Source organism: Pristiophorus japonicus, unplaced genomic scaffold (assembly GCF_044704955.1).
Source record: "Pristiophorus japonicus isolate sPriJap1 unplaced genomic scaffold, sPriJap1.hap1 HAP1_SCAFFOLD_369, whole genome shotgun sequence".
In the NCBI taxonomy this organism is placed as follows: domain Eukaryota; kingdom Metazoa; phylum Chordata; class Chondrichthyes; family Pristiophoridae; genus Pristiophorus; species Pristiophorus japonicus.
This window is the reverse complement of record NW_027253532.1, coordinates 642,501-662,563: the sequence shown is the minus strand read 5'-3', so window position 1 is coordinate 662,563 and position 20,063 is coordinate 642,501. Positions and strand designations below refer to the sequence as shown.

The 20,063-nt window shown below is 49.2% G+C and overlaps 1 protein-coding gene across 1 annotated transcript in view; it reads right to left on the bottom strand.

The window, feature by feature from the left end:
- The window catches only part of LOC139250304 (SWI/SNF-related matrix-associated actin-dependent regulator of chromatin subfamily B member 1-like), a gene marked incomplete at its 3' end in the record, with an annotated part of 35,519 nt that overhangs the window by 2,271 nt on the left and 13,185 nt on the right, over window positions 1-20,063 (bottom strand). Inside the window, exon 4 of the mRNA XM_070872797.1 lies at window positions 4,745-4,882. Coding sequence (XP_070728898.1) covers window positions 4,745-4,882 — 138 coding nt within the window. The remainder of the gene's footprint in view (window positions 1-4,744; window positions 4,883-20,063) is intronic.

The following is a 20,063-nucleotide window of genomic DNA, read 5'->3' as shown; positions in this document are numbered from 1 at the left end:
TCTGCTGCACAGGAGGGCAGGAAAAAGAACGGGAGATCTATAGTGATAGGGGATTCTATTGTAAGGGGAATAGATAGATATTTCTGCGGCCGCAACCGAGACTCCAAGATGGTATGTTGCCTCCCTGGTGCAAGGGTCAAGAATGTCTCGGAGCGGGTGCAGGACATTTTGAAAAGGGAGGGTGAACAGCCAGTTGTTGTGGTGGATATAGGTATCAACGATATAGGTAAAAAAACGGGATGAGGTCCTACAAGACGAATTTAGGGAGTTAGGAGCTAAATTAAAAAGTAGGACCTCAAAAGTAGTAATCTCAGGATTGCTACCAGTGCCACGTGCTAGTCAGAGTAGGAATCGCAGGATAGCGCAGATGAATACGTGGCTTGAGCAGTGGTGCAGCAGGGAGGGATTCAAATTCCTGGGACATTGGAACCGGTTCTAGGGGAGGTGGGACCAGTACAAACCGGACGGTCTACACCTGGGCAGGACCGGAACCAATGTCCTAGAGGGAGTGTTTGCTAGTGCTGTTGGGGAGGAGTTAAATTATATGGCAGGGGGATGGGAACCTATGCAGGGAGACGGAGGGAAGTAGAATGGGGACAGAAGCAAAAGATAGAAAGTAAAAGTAAAAGTGGAGGGCAGAGAAACCTAAGGCAAAAATCAAAAAGGGCCACATTACAGCAAAATTCTAAAGGGGCAAAGTGTGTTAAAAAGACAAGTCTGAAGGCTCTGTGCCTCAATGCGAGGAGTATTCGGTATAAGGTGGACGAATTAACTGCACAGGCAGCAGTTAACGGATATGATATAATTGGCATCACAGAGACATGGCTCCAGGGTGACCAAGGCTGGGAACTCAACATCCAGGGGTATTCAACATTTAGGAAGGATAGACAGAAAGGAAAAAGAGGTGGGGTGGTGTTGCTGGTTAAAGACTGGGTGATGTGTAATGAGAAAGGACTAATTAGCGATCTTGTTGTGCGAGGCCCCTTGGGGAAGAGTGACCATAATATGGTAGAATTCTTTATTAAGATGGAGAGTGACACAATTAATTCAAAGACTCGGGTCCTGAACTTAAGGAAAGGTAACTTCGATGGTATGAGACATGAATTGATTAGAATAGACTGGGAAGTGATACTTAAAGGATTGACGGTGGATAGGCAATGGCAAACATTTAAAGATCACATGGATGAACTTCAACAATTGTACATCCCTGTCTGGAGTAAAAATAAAACGGGGCAGGTGACTCAACCGTGGCTAACAAGGGAAATTAAGGATAGTGTTAAATCCAAGGAAGAGGCATATAAATTGGCCAAAAAAACAGCAAACCTGAGGACTGGGGGAATTTTATAATACAGCAGAGGAGGACAAAGGGTTTAATTAGGAGGGGGAAAATAGAATATGAGAGGAAGCTTGCTGAGAACATAAAAACTGACTGCAAAAGCTTCTATAGATATGTGAAGAGAAACGTAGGTCGCTTGTAGTCAGATTCAGGTGAATTTATAATGGGGAACAAAGAAATGGTGGACCAGTTAAACAAATACTTTGGTTTTGTCTTCACGAAGGAAGACACAAATAACCTTCCGGAAATACTAAGGGACCGAGGGTCTAGTGAGAAAGAGGAACTGAAGGAAATCCTTATTAGGCGGGAAATTCTGTGAGGGAAATTGCTGGGATTGAAAGCCGATAAATCCCCAGGGCCTGATAGTCTGCATCCCAGAATACCTAAGGAAGTAGCCCTAGAAATAGTGGATGCATTGGTGATAATTTTCCAACAGTCTATCAACTCTGGATCAGTTCCTATGGACTGGAGGGTTGCTAATGTAACACCACTTTTTAAAAAGTGAGGGAGAGAGAAGGCGGGTAATTATAGACTGGTTAGCATGATACCAGTAGTGGGGAAAATGTTGGAATCAATTATTAAAGATAAAATAGCAGCACATTTGGAAAGCAGTGACTCGATTGGTCCAAGTCAGCATGGATTTATGAAAGGGAAATCCTGCTTGACAAATCTTCTAGATTTTTTTGAGGATGTGACTAGTGGAGTGGACAAGAGAGAACCAGTGGATGTGGTGTATTTGGACTTTCAAAAGGCTTCTAACAAGGTCTCACACAAGAGATTGGTGTGCAAAATTGAAGCACATGGTATTGGGGGTAATGTATTGACGTGGATAGGGAACTGGTTGGCAGACAGGAAGCAGAGAGTCGAGATAAACGGGTCCTTTTCAGAATGGCAGGCAGTGACTAGTGGAGTGCCGCAGGGCTCAGTGCTGGGACCCCAGCTATTTACAATATACATTAATGATTTGGATGAGGGAATTGAGTGTAATATCTCCAAGTTTGCAGATGACACTAAGCTGGGGGGCGGTGTGAGCTGTGAGGAGGATGCTAAAAGGCTGCAGGGCGACTTGGACAGGTTAGGTGAGTGGGCAAACACGTGGTAGATGCAGTATAATGTGGATAAATGTGAGGTTATCCACTTTGGTGGTAAAAACACAAAGGCAGAATATTATCTGAATGGCGGCCGATTAGGAAAAGGGGAGGTGCAACGAGACCTGGGTGTCATGGTACATCAGTCATTGAAAGTTGGCATGCAGGTACAGCAGGCGGTGAAGAAGGCAAATGGTAGGTTGGCCTTCAAAGCCAGGGGATTTGAGTATGGGAGCAGGGAAGTCTTACTGCAGTTGTACAGGGCCTTGGTGAGGCCTCACCTGGAATATTGTGTTCAGTTTTGGTCTCCTAATCTGAGGAAGGACATTCTTGCTATTGAGGGAGTGCAGCGACTCACCAGACTGATTCCAGGGATGGCAGGACTGACATATGAGGAGAGACTGGATCGACTGGGCCTGTATTCACTGGAGTTTAGAAGGATGAGAGGGGATCTCATAGAAACATATAAAATTCTGACAGGACTGGACAGGTTAGATGCAAGAAGAATGTTCCCGATGTTGGGGAAGTCCAGAACCAGGGGACACAGTCTAAGGATAAGAGGTAAGCCATTTAGGACTGAGATGAGGAGAAACTTCTTCACTCAGAGAGTTCTTAAACTGTGGAATTCCCTACCGCAGAGAGTTGTTGAGGCCAGTTTATTGGAAGTATTCAAGAGCGAGTTAGATATGGCCCTTACGGCTAAAGGGATCAAGGGGTATGGAGAGAAAGCAGGAAAGGGGTACTGAGGTGAATGATCAGCCATGATATTATTGAATGGTGGTGCAGGCTCAAAGGGCCGAATGGCCTACTCCTGCACCTATTTTCGATGTTTCCAGGTGACCCCTGGTTCTGGACATCCCCAACATCGGGAACATTCTTCCTGCATCTAACCTGTCCAATCCCGTCAGAATGTTATGTTTCTTTGAGATCCCCTCTCATTCTTCTAAATTCCAGTGAATATAAGCCTAGTCAATCAATCTTTCTTCATATGTCAGTCTTGCCATCCTGGGAATCAGTCTGGTGAACCTTCGTTGCACTCCCTCAATAGCAACAATGTCCTTCCTCAGATTAGGAGACCAAAACTGTACACAATATTCCAGGTGGGGCCTCACCAAGGCCCTGTACAACTGCAGTAACACCTCCCTGCTCCTATACTCAAATTCTCTCGCTATGAAGGCCAACATGCCATTTGCCTTCTTCACCACCTGCTGTACCTGCATGCCAACTTTCAATGACTGATGTACCATGACACCCAGGTCTCGTTGCATCTCCCCTTTTCCTAATCTGTCACCATTCAGATAATATTCTGCCTTCCTGTTTTTGACAGCAGAGGATAACCTCACATTTATCTACATGATACTGCATCTGCCATGCATTTGCCCACTCACCCAACCTGTCCAAGTCACCCTGCAGCCTCTTACCATCCTCCTCACAGCTCACACTGACACCCAGCTTAGTGTGATCTGCAAACTTGGAGATATTACATTCAATTCCTTTGTCTAAATCATTAATGTATATTGTATGTACAGTGCGGCGCTCCCTCAGCATTGCCCCTCTGACAGTGCAGCACTCGCAAAGTAGTGCCCCTCCGACACTGCAGCGCTCCCTCAGTACTGCCCCTCCGACAGTGCAGCGTTCCCTCAGTACTGCCCCTCCGACAGTGCAGCGCACCCTCAGTACTGCCCCTCCGACAGTGCAGCACTCCCTCAGTATTGCCCCTCCGACAGTGCAGCGCTCTCCCAGTACTGCCCCTCCGACAGTGCAGCGCACCCTCAGTACTGCCCCTCCGATAGTGCAGCACTCCCTCAGTATTGCCCCTCTGACAGTGCAGCACTCGCACAGTAGTGCCCCTCCGACACTGCAGCACTCCCTCAGTACTGCCCCTCCGACAGTGCAGCGCTCCCTCAGTACTGCCTCTCCGACAGTGTAGCACTCCCTCAGTACTGCCCCGCTGACAGTGCAGTGCTCCCTCAGTACTGCCCTTCCGACAGTGCAGCGCTCCCTCAGTACTGCCCCTCCGACAGTGCAGCGCTCTCTCAGTACTGCCCCTCCGACAGTGCAGCGCTCCCTCAGTACTGCCCCTCCGACAGTGCAGCGCTCCCTCAGTACTGCCCCGCTGACAGTGCAGCGCTCCCTCAGTACTGACGCTCCGACAGTGCAGCGCTCCCTCAGTACTGCCCCTCCGACAGTGCAGCGCTCCCTCAGTACTGCCCCGCTGACAGTGCAGCGCTCCCTCAGTACTGACGCTCCGACAGTGCAACGCTCCCCTTGCGTTCCTTGTTTTTTCACACCTTCCCTCCCTCTCCTCTCCCCAACTCACCACAGAGGGAAGACTCTCTTCTTGTCCCGCCCCATGCGGTTCCTGTTGATGGAGGTCGAGCAGGGCACGGCGTCCAGGTGATGGGAGCTGTTCGGGAGGGTCGGTACCCACTGGTTGCTACGCTTCGATTTTGGCTCTCTGCCGTGAAAGAGATGGAACGAAAGAGAAAGGAGTAATCAAGAAAGAACGAGCTTGCAGTGAAACACTGCCTTTCCAACCTCAACAAAGGAGATTTACATAAAATCTCCTGCCATGGCTTCTCTCCCCATCCCAGCATCGTTATTGTGTGCAGTTTTGGTCTCCTAATCTGAGGAAGGACATTCTTGCTATTGAGGGAGTGCAGCAAAGGTTCACCAGACTGATTCCCGGGATGGCGGGACTGACCTATGAGGAGAGACTGGATCGATTGGGCTTATATTCACTGGAACTTAGAAGAATGAGAGGGGATCTCATAGAAACATGTAAAATTCTGACGGGATTGGACAGGTTAGATGCAGGAAGAATGTTCCCAATGTTGGGGAAGTCCAGAACCAGGGGTCACAGTCTAAGGATAAGGGGTAAGCCATTTAGGACCGAGATGAGGAGAAACTTCTTCACCCAGAGAGTGGTGAACCTGTGGAATTCTCTACCACAGAAAGTTGTTGAGGCCAATTCACTAAATATATTCAAAAGGGAGTTAGATGTAGTCCTTACGTCTAAAGGGATCAAGGGGTATGGAGAGAAGGCAGGAGTCGGGGTACTGAAGTTGCCTGATCAGCCGTGATCATATTGAATGGCGGTGCAGGCTCGAAGGGCCGAATGGCCTACTCCTGCACCTATTTTCGATGTTTCTATTTTACCTCTGGTGTCCCCAAAGATCTGTCCTTGGCCCCCAACAATTTCTGATCTAGGTGCTGCCCCTTGGCGACATCATCCGAAAACACGGGAGTCAATTTCCACATATACGCTGACAACACCCAGCTCTGCCTCACTACCACTTCTCTCGACCCCTCCACGGTCTCTAAATTAGCTTCACTGGATGAGCTAAAATGTTGTGCAATTAAAGATTGGGAAGACCGAAGCCATTGGTCAGAAATCCCAGCCTCCCTGGGTCCGTACGGAGTGTGTATGGACCCGGGAAGGCATCGCAAAGGCCGGTATTCAGCCCACAATGCGCACGCGCTGAAAACCGGCTTTTCCGATCTGTCAAGCTCTGTCTGTCGGCATGGGCATGATTGCGGGATTTACCCATATCTTGCCCAGCGGATGTCCTGCAAACTCTTGCGCCTGATAAAAGCAGGCGCATAGCCTACTTTTGCAGGCGTAAGTGTTTTAAAACATTAAAACAATCATAGCAATAGGAGCTTTGGACCCTGCGGAACTCATAGAAACATAGAAACATAGAAAATAGGTGCAGGAGTAGGCCATTCGGCCCTTCAAGCCTGCACCGCCATTCAACAAGATCATGGCTGATCGTTCACCTCAGTACCCCTTCCCTGCTTTCGCTCCATACCCCTTGATCCCTTTAGCTGTAAGGGCCACATCTAACTCCCTCTTGAATATATCCAATGAACTGGCATCAACAACTCTCTGTGGTAGAGAATTCCACAGGTTAACAACTCTCTGAGTGAAGAAGTTTCTCCTCATCTCTGTCCTAAATGGCTTACCCCTTATCCTTAAACTGTGACCCCTGGTTCTGGACTTCCCCAACATCAGGAACATTCTTCCTGCATCTAACCTGTCCAGTCCCGTCAGAATTTTATATGTTTCTCTGAGATCCTCTCTCATTCTTCTAAACTCCAGTGAATACAGGCTCAGTCGATCCAGTCTCTCCTCATATGTCAGTCCTGCCATCCCTGGAATCAGTCTGGTGAACCTTCGCTGCACTCCCTTAATAGCAAGAATGTCCTTCCTCAGATTAGGAGACCAAAACTGTACACAATACTCCAGGTGAGGCCTCCCCAAGGCCCTGTACAACTGTAGTAAGACCTCCCTGCTCCTGTACTCAAATCCCCTCGCTATGAAGGCCAACATGCCATTTGCTTTCTTCACCACCTGCTGTACCTGCATGCCAACTTTCAATGACTGATGTACCGTGACACCCAGGTCTCGTTGCACCTTTCGCCATTCAGATAATATTCTGCCTTCCTATTTTTGCCACCAAAGTGGATAACCTCACATTTATTTACATTATACTGCATCTGCCATTCATTTGCCCACTCACCTAACCTGTCCAAGTCACCCTGCTGCCTCTTAGCATCCTCCTCACAGCTCACACCACCACCCAGCTTAGTGTCATCTGCAAACTTGGAGATATTACATTCAATTCCTTTGTCTAAATCATTAATGTATATTGTAAATAGCTGGGGTCCCAGCACTGAGCCCTGCGGCACCCCACTAGTCACTGCCTGCCATTTTGAAAAGGACCGTTAATCTCGACTCTCTGCTTCCTGTCTGACAACCAGTTCTCTATCCACGTCAGTATATTATCCCAATACCATATGCTTTGATTTTGCACACCAATCTCTTGTGTGGGATCTTGTCAAAAGCCTTTTGAAAGTCCAAAAACACCACATCAACTGGTTCTCCCTTGTCCACTCTACTTGTTACATCCTCAAAAAATTCCAGAAGATTTGTCAAGTATGATTTCCCCTTCACAAATCCATGCTGACTTGGACCGATCCTAACACTGATTTCCAAATGTGCTGCTATTTCATCCTTAATGATTGATTCCAACATTTTCCCCACTACGATGTCAGGCTAACCGGTCTACAATTACCCATTTTCTCTCTCCCTCCTTTTTTAAAAAGTGGTGTTACATTAGCTACCCTCCAGTCCATAGGAACTGATCCAGAGTCAATTAATGTTGGAAAATGATCACCAATGCATCCACTATTTCTAGGGCCACTTCCTTATGTACTCTGGGATGTAGACTATCAGGCCCTGGGGATTTATCGGCCTTCAATCCCATCAATTTCCCGAACACAATTTCATGCCTAATAAGGATATTCTTCACTTCCTCCTTCTCACGAGACCTTCGGACCCCTAGTACACCCGTTAGGTTATTTGCGTCTTCCTTTGTGAAGACAGAACCAAAGTATTTGTTCAATTGGTCTGCCATTTCCTTGTTCCCCATTATGAATTCACCTGAATCTGATTGCAAGGGACCTACATTTGTCTTCACTAATCTTTTTCTCTTCACATATATAGAAGCTTTTGCAGTCAGTTTTTATGTTCCCAGCAAGCTTCCTCTCGTACTCTATTTTCTCCCTCCAAATTAAACCCTTTGTCCTCCTCTGCTGTATTATAAATTTCTCCCAGTCCTCAGGTTTGCTGCTTTTTCTGGCTAATTTGTATGCCTCTTCCTTGGATTTAACACTATCCTTAATTTCCCTTGTTAGCCACGGTTGAGCCACCTTCCCCGTTTTATTTTTACTCCAGACAGGGATGTACAAGTTCGTCCATGTGATCTTTAAAGGTTTGCCATTGCCTATCCACCATCAACCCTTTAAGTATCATTTGCCAGTCTAATCTCGCCAATTCACGATTCATACCATCAAAGTTACCTTTCCTTAAGTTCAGGACTCTAGTCTCTGAATTAACTGTGTCAATCTCCATCTTAATAAAGAATTCTACCATATTATGGTCACTCTTCCCCAAGGGGCCTCGCACAACAAGATCGCTAATTAGTCCCTTCTCATTACACGTCACCCAGTCTAGGATGGCCAGCTCTCTGGTTGGTTCCTCGACATATTGGTCTAGAAAACCATCCCTAATACACTCCATGTGACTCCAGCTCGAGGCCTGCGCACGCATCGATGTGCACGCACTGCGACTGGCAGTCAGGAGAGGCCTCAGCATCGGAAAGTCGAACGTGGGCAGCAGCTTCAGGTAGGTGCGTATTTTTTCTCCAAAATGCCCGCGGGAAGGCCAAAGGGGAATTTGAGGGCCATAAATAACTTTAATTTTAATTAAGGTTAAATATGTGGAGTATTTTTTGTATTTTTTATTTTTATTTTGGTGCTTGGGAGGGATGTTCCTCAATCATAATGACGAGAACTCCAACTTACGGAGATCCCATTATTATGAATGAGAAAATACTGTTCCTGGATTGGCTGCCCAGAGCCATGTGACTCCAGCTCAGGTCCGTACCACCGTGCACATGCTGCGACGCACAGGGACCAGGATCATTGGTGGGTGCAGCAGGAACGGGTAAGTGCGCATCTTTTTTTAACTTTTTCAGTCGATCGCCCGCAGGAAGACCCCGACCGGGATTTCTAGGCCATTGTCTTCGGTCCCTGCCACAAACTGCGTTGCCTAGCCACTGACTGCAACCCTCTCCCTCGCATCTGTCCGAGGCTGAACCCGACTGTGCGCAGCCTAGGTGTCATGTTTGACCCTGGAATGACCTTCCGCCCACATATCCGCAGCATAACTAAGACCGCCTATTTCCGCCTCCGTAACATCGCCCGTCTCCGCCCTTGCCTCAGCTCATCCGCTGCTGAAGCCCTCATCCTTTGCTACCTCTGGACTTGACTGTTCCAACGCTCTCCTGGCCGGCATCCCACGTCCTACCCTACGTAAATGAGAGGTGATCCAAAACTCGGCTGCCCCCGTGTCCTAACTCGCACCAAGACCCTGCTCACCCATCACCCCCTGTGCTCGCTGACCTACATTGGCCTCCAAGTTAAGCAACGCCTCGATGTCAAAATTCCCCATCCTTGTTTGCAAATCCCTCCGTGGCCTCGCCCCTCCCTATCTCTGTAATCTACTCCAGCCCAACAAACCCCCCCCCTCGAGATGTCTGCGCTCCTCGAATTCTGCCCTCTTGAGCATCCCTGATAATAATCGCTCCACCATCGGTGGCCGTGCCTTCTGTTGCTCTGGAAATCCCTCCCTAAACCTCTCCACCTCTCTACCGCTTTTTCGTTCTATAAGACGCTCCTTAAAACCTACCTCTTTGGCCAAGCTTTTGGTCATCTGCCGTAATTTCTTCCTATGTCAAATTTATCTGTTTCGTTTTATAACACTGCTGTGAAGCACCTTGGGACGATTTACTACGTTAAAGGCGCTATAGAAATAAAATTTGTTGTTATGTAGAATCATAGAAGCTTACCACAACAACAATGCATTTAACACAACAAAACGTCCCAAGACGCGCTACAAGAGGGCTATCATAAAAACATTTTTGACACAGGAGATATCACAGCAGATGACCAAATGCCTCAACCGCTCCCTGTGGCAGCGAGTTCTACATTCTCACCACTCTCTGGGTGAAGAGGTTTCTCCTGAATTCCCCAATGTGTTTATCAGGGGCCATCTTCTATTGATGGCCCCTCGTTCTGGAAACATTTGTTGGCCCGATGAAACCCCTTTATAATTTTAAGGTCTCTATCATGTCACCCCCTCTTTTTGGAGTCCAGGGGAATTGAGGGATATGAGGATCGGGCGGGAAAGTGCAGTTGATCTCGATGACCAGCCACGATCTTATTGAATGGCGGAGCAGGCTCGAGAGGAGCAGTAGGGCCCACACCCGCTCCGAGTTCTTATGTTTTGAAGTCCCTATTAGATTTCTTGGTGACTATCTTATATCGACGGTCTCTAGTTTTGCTCTTCCGCACAAGTTGAAACACCCTCTCTACGAGTCTGCTCTATCCAAACCTTTCAGAATTTTTTGGCCTCAACCCCATTTTCCTGCCCTATCACATGATTCCGTTAATGCCCAAAAATCTAGCGATCTCAGTCTTCAATAGAGCCCTCTGGGGTCGAGAATTCCAAAGATTCACCACCCTCTGAGTGAAGAAATTTCTCCTCATCTCAGCCCTAAATGGCCGACCCCTTATCCTGAGACTGTGACCCCTGGTTCTAGACTCCACAGGCCCCGGGAAAAACATCCTCCCTGCATCTACCCTGTCCACCCCCCCTCAGAATCGTTTCAATAAGATCACCTCTCGTTCTTCTAAACTCCCGAGAATGCAGCCCCATTCTATACAATCTCTCCTCGTAGGACAACCCTCTCATCCCAGGAGTCAGTCTGGTGAACCTTCGTTGCACCGCCTACAAGGCGAGTATATCCTTCCTCAGGTAAGGAGACCAAAACTCTGCACAGTACTCCAGGTGTGGTCTCACCAAGGCCCGGGTACAGTTGCTGCAAGACTTCCTTGGGCCGAAATTGTCCCCCTCCTTAAGGTCCATTACCGCCTCTAAGAGAGCGGCGGAAATATAGAAAATAGTTGCAGGAGTAGGCCATTCGGCCCTTCGAGCCTGCACCACCATTCAATAAGATCATGGCTGATCATGCAACTTCAGTACCCCATTCCTGCTTTCTCTCCATAACCCTTGATCCCTTTAGCTGTAAGGGCCACATCTAACTCCCTTTTGAATATATCTAATGAACTGGCCTCAACAACTTTCTGTGGTAGAGAATTCCACAGGTTCACAATTCTCTGAGTGAAGAAGTTTCTCCTCATCTCGGTCCTAAATGGCCTACCCCTTATCCTTAGACTGTGAGCCCTGGTTCTGGACTTCCCCAACATCGGAAACATTCTTCCTGCATCTAACCTGTCCAATTTTATATGTTTCTATGAGATCCCCTCTCATTTTTCTAAATTCCAGTGAATATAAGCCTAGCCGATCCAGCCTTTCTTCATATGTCAGTCCTGCCATCCCGGGAATCAGTCTGGTGAACCTTCGCTGCACTCCCTCAATAGCAAGAATGTCCTTCCTCAGATTAGGAGACCAAAACTGAACACAATACTCAAAGTGTGGTCTCAACAAGGCCCTGTACAACTGCATCACGACCTCCCTGCTCCTATACTCAAATCCTCTCGCTATGAAGGCCAACATGCCATTTGCTTTCATTGCTGCCTGCTGTACCTGCATGCCAACCTTCAATGACTGATGTACCATGACACCCAGGTCTCGTTGCACCTCCCCTTTTTACTAATCTGTCACCATTCAGATAATAATCTGCCTTCCTGTTTTTGCCACCAAAGTGGATAACCTCACATTTATCCACATTATACTGCATCTGCCATGCATTTGCCCACTCACCTAACCTGTCCAAGTCACCATGCAGCCTCTTACCATCCTCCTCACAGCTCGCACTGCCACCCAGTTTAGTGTCATCTGCAAACTTGGAGATATTACACTCAATTCCTTCGTCTAAATCGTTAATGTATATTGTAAATAGCTGGGGTCCCAGCACTGAGTCCTGCGGCACCCCACTAGTCACTGCCTGCCATTCTGAAAAGGACCCGTTTATCCCAACTCTCTGCTTCCTGTCTGCCAACCAGTTCTCTATCCACGCCAGTACATTACCCCCAATACCACATGCTTTAATTTTGCACACTAACCTCCTGCTGATCCCTTTCCGCCCCGCGAGGTGGGAGCGAAGCAACCGCCGCTCGGTGCCCCCGACAGTTTTTCCCGGCCCCTTATTCTAAGATCATGCCCTCTAGTTCTAGTCTCCCCCATCAGTGGAAACATCCTCTCTGCATCCACCTTGTCAAGCCACCTCACAATCTTATACGTTTCGAGAAGATCACCTCTCATTCTTCTGAATTCCAATGAGTAGAGGTCCAACCTACTCAACCTTTCCTCATAAGTCAACCCCCTCATCCCCCGAATCAACCGAGTGAACCTTCTCTGAACTGCCTCCAAAGCAAGTATATCCTTTCGTAAATATGGAAACCAAAACTGCACGCAGTATTCCAGGTGTGGCCTCACCAATACCCTGTATAACTGTAGCAAGACTTCCCTGCTTTTATACTCCATCCCCTTTGCAATAAAGGCCAAGATTCCAGAACGACCCTCTGATCCCAGAAGGTGGGGAGGGGGGAGAACAGGTTGCAGGGGAGGGGAGACTCTGCACCCTGTTTTAAACGAGAATGAGATGGTGAGAGATTGAGAAATGTTGGTGTTCAGTGGGACCTGGGTGCCCTTGAACACGAATCGCAGAAAGCTAGCATGCATGCAAAGTTGGCCTGGGCCCAGATTGGGTACATTTGGAAAAGCAAAATTCGGTCAGGCAGAGTCAGCATGGATTTATGAAGGGGAAGTCATGTTTGGCAAATTTGCTGGAGTTTTTTGAGGATGTAATGAACAGGGTGGATAAAGGGGAACCAGTGGATGTGGTTTATTTGGACGTCCAGAAGGCATTTGACAAGGTGCCACATAAAAGGTTACCACACAAGATAAAAGTTCACGGGGTTGGGGGTAATATATTAGCATGAATAAAGGATTGGCTAACTAACAGAAAACACGAGAGTCGGGATAAATAGTTAATTCTCTGGTTGGCAACCAGTAACTAGTGGGGTGCCGCAGGGATCAGTGCTGGGACCCCAACTATTTGCAATCTATATTAACGACTTGGAAGAATGGACTGAGTGTAATGTAGCCAAGTTTGCTGACAATACAAAGATGGGAGGAAAAGCAATGTGTGAGGAGGACACAAAAAATCTGCAAAAGGACATAGACAGGCTCAGTGATGGGCAAAAATTTGGTCGATGGAGTATAATGTTGGAAAGTGTGATGTCATGCAGTTTGGCAGAAAAAATCGAAGCGCAAGTTATTATTTAAATGGAGAAAGATTGCAAAGTGCTGCAGTACTGCGGGACCTGGGGTTACTTGTGCATGAAACACAAAAGGATAGTATGCAGGTACAGCAAGTGATCAGGAAGGTCAATGGTATCTTGGTCTTTATTGCAAAGGGGATGGAGTATAAAAGCAGGGAAATCTTGCTACAGTTATACAGGGTATTGGTGAGGCCACAACTGGAATACTGCGTGCAGTTTTGATTTCCATATTTACGAAAGGATATACTTGCTTTGGAGGCAGTTCAGAGAAGGTTCACTCGGTTGATTCCGGGGATGAGGGGGTTGACTGATGAGGAAAGGTTGAGTAGGTTGGGCCTCTACTCATTGGAATTCAGAAGAATGAGAGGTGATCTTATCGAAACGTATAAGATTATGAGGGGGCTTGACAAGGTGGATGCAGAGAGGATGTTTCCACTGATGGGGGAGACTAGAACTAGAGGGCACGGTCTTAGAATAAGGGGCCGCCCATTTAAAACTGGGGTGAGGAGAAATTTCTTCTCTCAGAGGGTTGTAAATCTGTGGAATTCGCTGCCTCAGAGAGCTGTGGAGGCTGGGACATTGAATATATTTAAGGTGGAGATGGACAGATTTTTGAGCGATAAGGGAGTGAAGGGTTATGGGGAGCGGGCAGGGAAGTGGAGCTGAGTCCATGATCAGATCAGCCATGATCTTATTGACTGGCGGAGCAGGATCGAGGGGCGAAATGGCCGACTCCTGCTCCTATTTCTTATGTTCTTATGTAACCTTTCGGGGCGCCCGGCACGCAAGTTATCCTCAACCGTGGAATTGCCCTTACTGTCCGTAAAAAGAAGCGGGGTGCTATCTCCTGCGCTCCACCTCCTTTGGGCTCGGCATCCGGGGCGCTCCTGGGGCGTTGAGGGAAGCGCTACGTGGATGCTGCACACACACTGCACGGCCTCTGATGGCCTCCACTAAGCAACCGGGGCAGCATAGCGAAGGTTCAGCAACCCGGCACCCAAGGCGCAGTGCCGGGCTGCCCAATGGCAACCCAGAACACGTTATGGCCGCCATTGTCGAGCCGACCCGAGAGTCGGCCGACAAAAAAAAGATGGTGGCCCGGGGCACTGTTACCCCCCCGCACCCACCGCCCCAACCCCCCACCCCCCACCCTCTCCATTTAAGCACTGCCCCAAGAGCGGATGGCAGTCAGCTTCGCGACCCGCAGGGAAGTAAGGGGTCGGTGCGGAGCGTTGAGGGTTCGCCGTGCACAGCGATGACGTCGTCGGTTGTACCCGCTCCGCAAACTCCCGGGCAATTTCCCGGGAGACGGTAACGCCCCCCCGCCCGCCCGCCCCCACCACCCCCCTGGCCGAAAACTGTCTTGCGCCCTGTTAGTGCTCCTCCCCTGGTAACGCGATCGGCGCTATACAAAGGGCGCGCTTTCACCCCCAAGAAGTTTTACTGCCATTGTATTACACCGTGGGCAGACCACATCTGGAGTATTGTGTACAGTTTTGGTCTCCTTATCTCAGGAAGGATATACTTGCCTCAGAGGCAGTGCGACGAAGGTTAACCAGACTGATTCCTGGGATGGGGGTGCATTGTCCTATGAGAAGAGATGGAGGAGACATAAGAACATAAGAAATAGGAGCAGGGGTCGGCCATACGGCCCCTCGAGCCTGCTCCGCCATTCAATAAGATCATGGCTGATCCGATCATGGACTCAGCTCCACTTCCCCGCCCGCTTCCCATAACCCTTCACTCCCTTATCGCTCAAAAATCTGTCTATCTCCACCTTAAATATATTCAATGACCCAGCCTCCACAGCTCTCTGGGGCAGAGAATTCCAAAGATTCACAACCCTCTGAGAGAAGAAATTCCTCCTCATCTCAGTTTTAAATGGGCGGCCCCTTATTCTGACACCAAGCCGATATCTCCTAAGATTCAAATAATGAGAGATGATCACATTGAAACAGAAAATTCTTATTGTTGTGTATCTGTAAAGCATGCACTCCCATGTTCTGCCACCAGGGAGCACATCCCCTGAAGTCCCAAGGGATCCCAGCATCCCTTGGGAGCACTGTATATAAGCCGGCCCCCAAGGCCTGTTCCTCACTCTGGAGTGTCTTATTAAAGACTGAGGTCACTGTTACTTTAACCTCCCTGTGTGCAGCCTCATCTGTGTTAGGAACACAATAAATGACGACGAGAATACGAATCCAATGCAAAGATGCAGCAAACTGTGGGCATCCTGGAGAAGTTCTCGGAGGGTGAGGACTGGGAAGTCTCTGTCGAACAGCTAGACCAGTACTTTGTAGCCAACGAGCCGGACGGAGAAGGAAGCGCTGCAAAAAGGAGAGCGGTCCTCCTCACAGTCTGCGGGGCACCGACCTACAGCCTCATGAAGAATCTTCTGGCTCCAGTGAAACCCACAGATAAGTCGTATGAGGAGCTGTGTACACTGGTTCAGGAGCATCTTAACCCGAGGGAGAGCGTGCTGATGGCAAGGTATCGGTTCTACACGTGCCAGTGATCTGAAGGTCAGGAAGTGGCGAGCTATGTCGCCGAGCTAAGGCGACTTGCAGGACAATGTGAGTTTGATGGCTACCTGGATCAAATGCTCAGAGACTTTTTTGTACTGGGCATTGGCCACGAGACCATCCTACGAAAACTTTTGACTGTAGAGACACCGACCCTCAGTAAGGCCATTGCGATAGCACAGGCGTTTATGTCCACCAGTGATAACACCAACCAAATCTCTCAACACACAAGTGCTAACAATGTTCATAAATTAACTGGAACTGTGTTTGCGAGCAGAAATGTACAGGGCAGAACCCACGAGTCTGCAACTGCCAGCAGGCCACAGGTGACCCAGATGACTCAGAATCCACAACAAAGGATGAATGCAAGGCATTATGGAGGCTTCTATTCAGCCTATTCATGCAGCTTCAAAGGGTATGTTTGCAAGAGCTGTGGAACAATGGGGCACCTCCAACGAGCTTGCAGATGAGCTGCAAGCTCTGCAAAACCTGCTAACCACCACGTGGCAGAGGAAGATCGGTCCATGGTGGATCAAAGCAATTTCGAGCCTCAGAGAGAGGAGGCAGATGCTGAAGTACATGGGGTGCATACATTTTCGACAAAATGTCCACCTATAATGCTAAACGTAAAATTGAATGGCTTACCCGTAGCCATGGAACTGGACACTGGCGCTAGCCAATCCACCATGAGTAAAAAGATGTTTGAGAGACTGTGGTGCAACAAGGCACTCAGACCAGCCCTGAGCCCCATCCACACGAAACTGAGAACGAGCACCAAAGAACTTATCACTGTCCTGGGCAGCGCCATGGTCAAGGTCACCTACGAGGGCACGGTGTACGAACTGCCACACTGGATTGTCCCGGGCGATGGCCCCACACTGCTTGGAAGGAGCTGGCTGGGCAAAATCCACTGGAACTGGGATAACATCCGAGCGCTATCACATGTCGATGAGGCCTCATGTACCCAGGTTCTCAACAAATTTCCTTCCCTTTTTGAGCCAGGCATTGGAAAATTTTCCAGGGCGAAGGTGCGGATCCACTTGGTCCCAGAGGCACGACCCATTCACCACAAGGCGCGAGCGGTACCTCACATGATGAGGGAGAGAGTGGAAATCGAGCTGGACAGGCTGCAACGCGAGGGCATCATCTCCCCAGTTGAATTCAGCGAGTGGGCCAGCCTGATTGTTCCAGTACTCAAAAGTGATGGCACGGTCAGGATTTGCGGCAATTATAAAGTAACTATTAATCGTTTCTCGCTACAGGACCAATACCCGCTACCTAAGGCAGACGACCTATTTGCGACGCTGGAAGGAGGCAAGACGTTCACCAAGCTCGACCTGACTTCGGCCTACATGACGCAGGAGCTGGAGGAGTATTCGAAGGGCCTCACCTGCATCAACACGCAGAAGGAACTGTTCATCTACAACAGATGCCCGTTTGGAATTCGGTCGGCTGCAGCGATCTCCCAGAGAAACATGGAGAGCCTACTCAAGTCGGTACCATGCACGATGGTGCTTCAGGATAACATATTGGTCATGGGTCGGGACACCGTCGAGCACCTACAAAACCTGGAGGAGGTCCTCCAGCGACTGGATCGCGCAGGGCTGCGGCTGAAGAGGTCGAAATGTGTCTTCATGGGAACAGAAGTGCAGTTTTTTGGGGAGAAAGATCGCGGCGGACGGCATTCGGCCCACAGACGCCAAGACCGAGGCTATCAGGAGCGCACCCAGGCCACAGAACGTCACGGAGCTGTGGTCGTTCCTGGGACTCCTCAACTATTTTGGTAACTTCCTACTGGGGTTAAGCAACCTCTTAGAGCCCCTACATGTGTTATTGCGAAAAGGTGAGAACTGGGTATGGGGAAAACAAACAAGTAATTGCTTTTGAGAAAGCCAGAAACATTTTATGCTCCAACAAGCTGCCTGTATTGTATAACCCGTGTAAAAGACTTGTGCTCGCATGTGACGTGTCGTCGTACGGAGTCGGGTGTGTGTATTACAACAAGCTAATGTTGCGGGGAAGTTGCAACCTGTCGCCTATGCTTCCCGGAGCTTGTCTAAGGCCGAGAGGGCCTGCAGCATGATTGAGAAAGAGGCATTAGCGTGTAAGTTCGGGGTAAAGAAAATGCATCAGTACCTGTTTTGCCTCAAATCTGAGCTGGAAACCGATCACAAGCCCCTCATATCCCTGTTCGCTGAAATCAAGGGGATAAATAGTAATGCCTCAGCCTGCATACAAAGGTGGGCACTCGCGCTATCAGCGTATAACTATACCATCCGCCACAGGCCAGGCACCGAGAACAGTGCGGATGCTCTCAGTCGGCTACCATTGCCCACCACGGGGGTGGAAATGGCGCAGCCTGCAAACTTGTTGATAGTGGCGCAGCCCGCAGACTTGTTGATGGTCATGGAAGCGTTTGAAAATGATAAATCACCTGTCACGGCCCGCCAGATTAGGACTCGGTCCAGCCAAGATCCTCTGCTGTCCCCAGTAAAAAAAACTGTGTACTGCATGGGAGCTGGGCAAGCATCCCGGTTGAAATGCAAGAGCCAATCAAGCTGTTCCAGCGGCGAAAGGACGAGCTGTCCATTCAGGTAGACTGCCTGTTGTGGGGTAACCGCGTAGTGCTACCCAAAAAGGGCAGTGAGACGTTCATCTCGGATCCCCACAGCACACACCCAGGTATAGTAATGATGAAAGCGATAGCCAGATCCCACGTGTAGTGGCCTGGTATCGACTCTGACTTAGAGTCCTATGTACGGCAATGCAGCGTGTGTGCTCAGTTGAGCAACGCGCCCAGAGAGACACCAGTAAGTTTGTGGTCCTGGCCGTCCAGAGCATGGTTGAGGATCCATGTCGACTATGCGGGCCCGTTTCTCGGTAAAATGTTCCTGCTGGTGGTGGATGCTTTTTCAAAATGGATTGAATGTGAAATAATGTCGGGAAGCACCGCCACCGCCACCATTGAAAGCCTGAGGACCATGTTTGCCAGCCACGGCCTGCCTGACATACTGGTCAGTGACAACGGGCCATGTTTCACCAGTGCCAAATTTAAAGAATTTATGACCCGCAATGGGATCAAACATGTCACCTCAGCCCCGTTTAAACCAGCCTCCAATGGGCAGTACAAACCATCAAACAGAGCCTTAAATGAGTTACAGAAGGCGCATTCCAAACCCGCCTGTCCCGAGTACTGCTCAGCTACCGCACGAGACCCCACTCACTCACAGGGGTGCCCCCGGCTGAGCTACTCATGAAAAGGGCACTTAAAACCAGACTCTCGCTGGTTCACCCCAACCTGCATGATCAGGTAGAGAGCAGGCGGCAGCAACAAAATGTAAACGATGGTCGCGCCACTGTGTCACGGGAAATTGATCTGAATGACCCTGTGTATGTGTTAAACTATGGACATGGTCCCAAGTGGATCTCGGGCACGGTGATAGCTAAAGAAGGGAGTAGGGTGTTTGTAGGCAAAGTGGACAATGGACAAATTTGCAGAAAGCACCTGGACCAAACGAGGCTGCGGTTCACGGACTGCCCGGAACAACCCACAGCAGACACCACCTTTTTTGAGTCCACAACACACACCCAAAGGATCAACGACACTACACCAGACCAGGAAATTGAACCCAACACACAAATAGCCCAGCAAGTCCAGGCTCACCCAGCAGTCCTGCAGGGCCAACAACACCCCAGCCCAGCGAGGGCACAGCCAACACACCAGAACAGACATTTGTACCGAGGCGGTCCACCAGGGAAAGAACGGCTCCCGACCGTCTCACCTTGTAAATAGTTTTCACTTTGACTTTGGGGGGGGGAGTGATGTTGTGTATCTGTAAATTATGCACTCCCATATATCGCCACCAGGGAGCGTATCCCTTGAAGTCCCAAGGGATCCCAGCATCCCTTGGGAGCACTGCATGTAAGATGGCCCCTAAGGCCTGTTCCTCACTCTGGAGTGTCTTAATAAAGACTGAGGTCACTGTTACTTTAACCTCCCTGTGTGTAGTCTCATCTGTGTTAGGAAAACAATACACAGGAACAGGAGGACCCCAATTCAGCCCCTCGAGCCTGTTACACAGAAACAGGAGGAGGCCAATTCAGCCCCTCGAGCCTGTTACACAGAAACAGGAGGAGGCCAATTCAGCCCCTCGAGCCTGTTACACAGGAACAGGAGGAGGCCCATTCAGCCCCTCGAGCCTGTTACACAGGAACAGGAGGAGGACCATTCAGCCCCTTGAG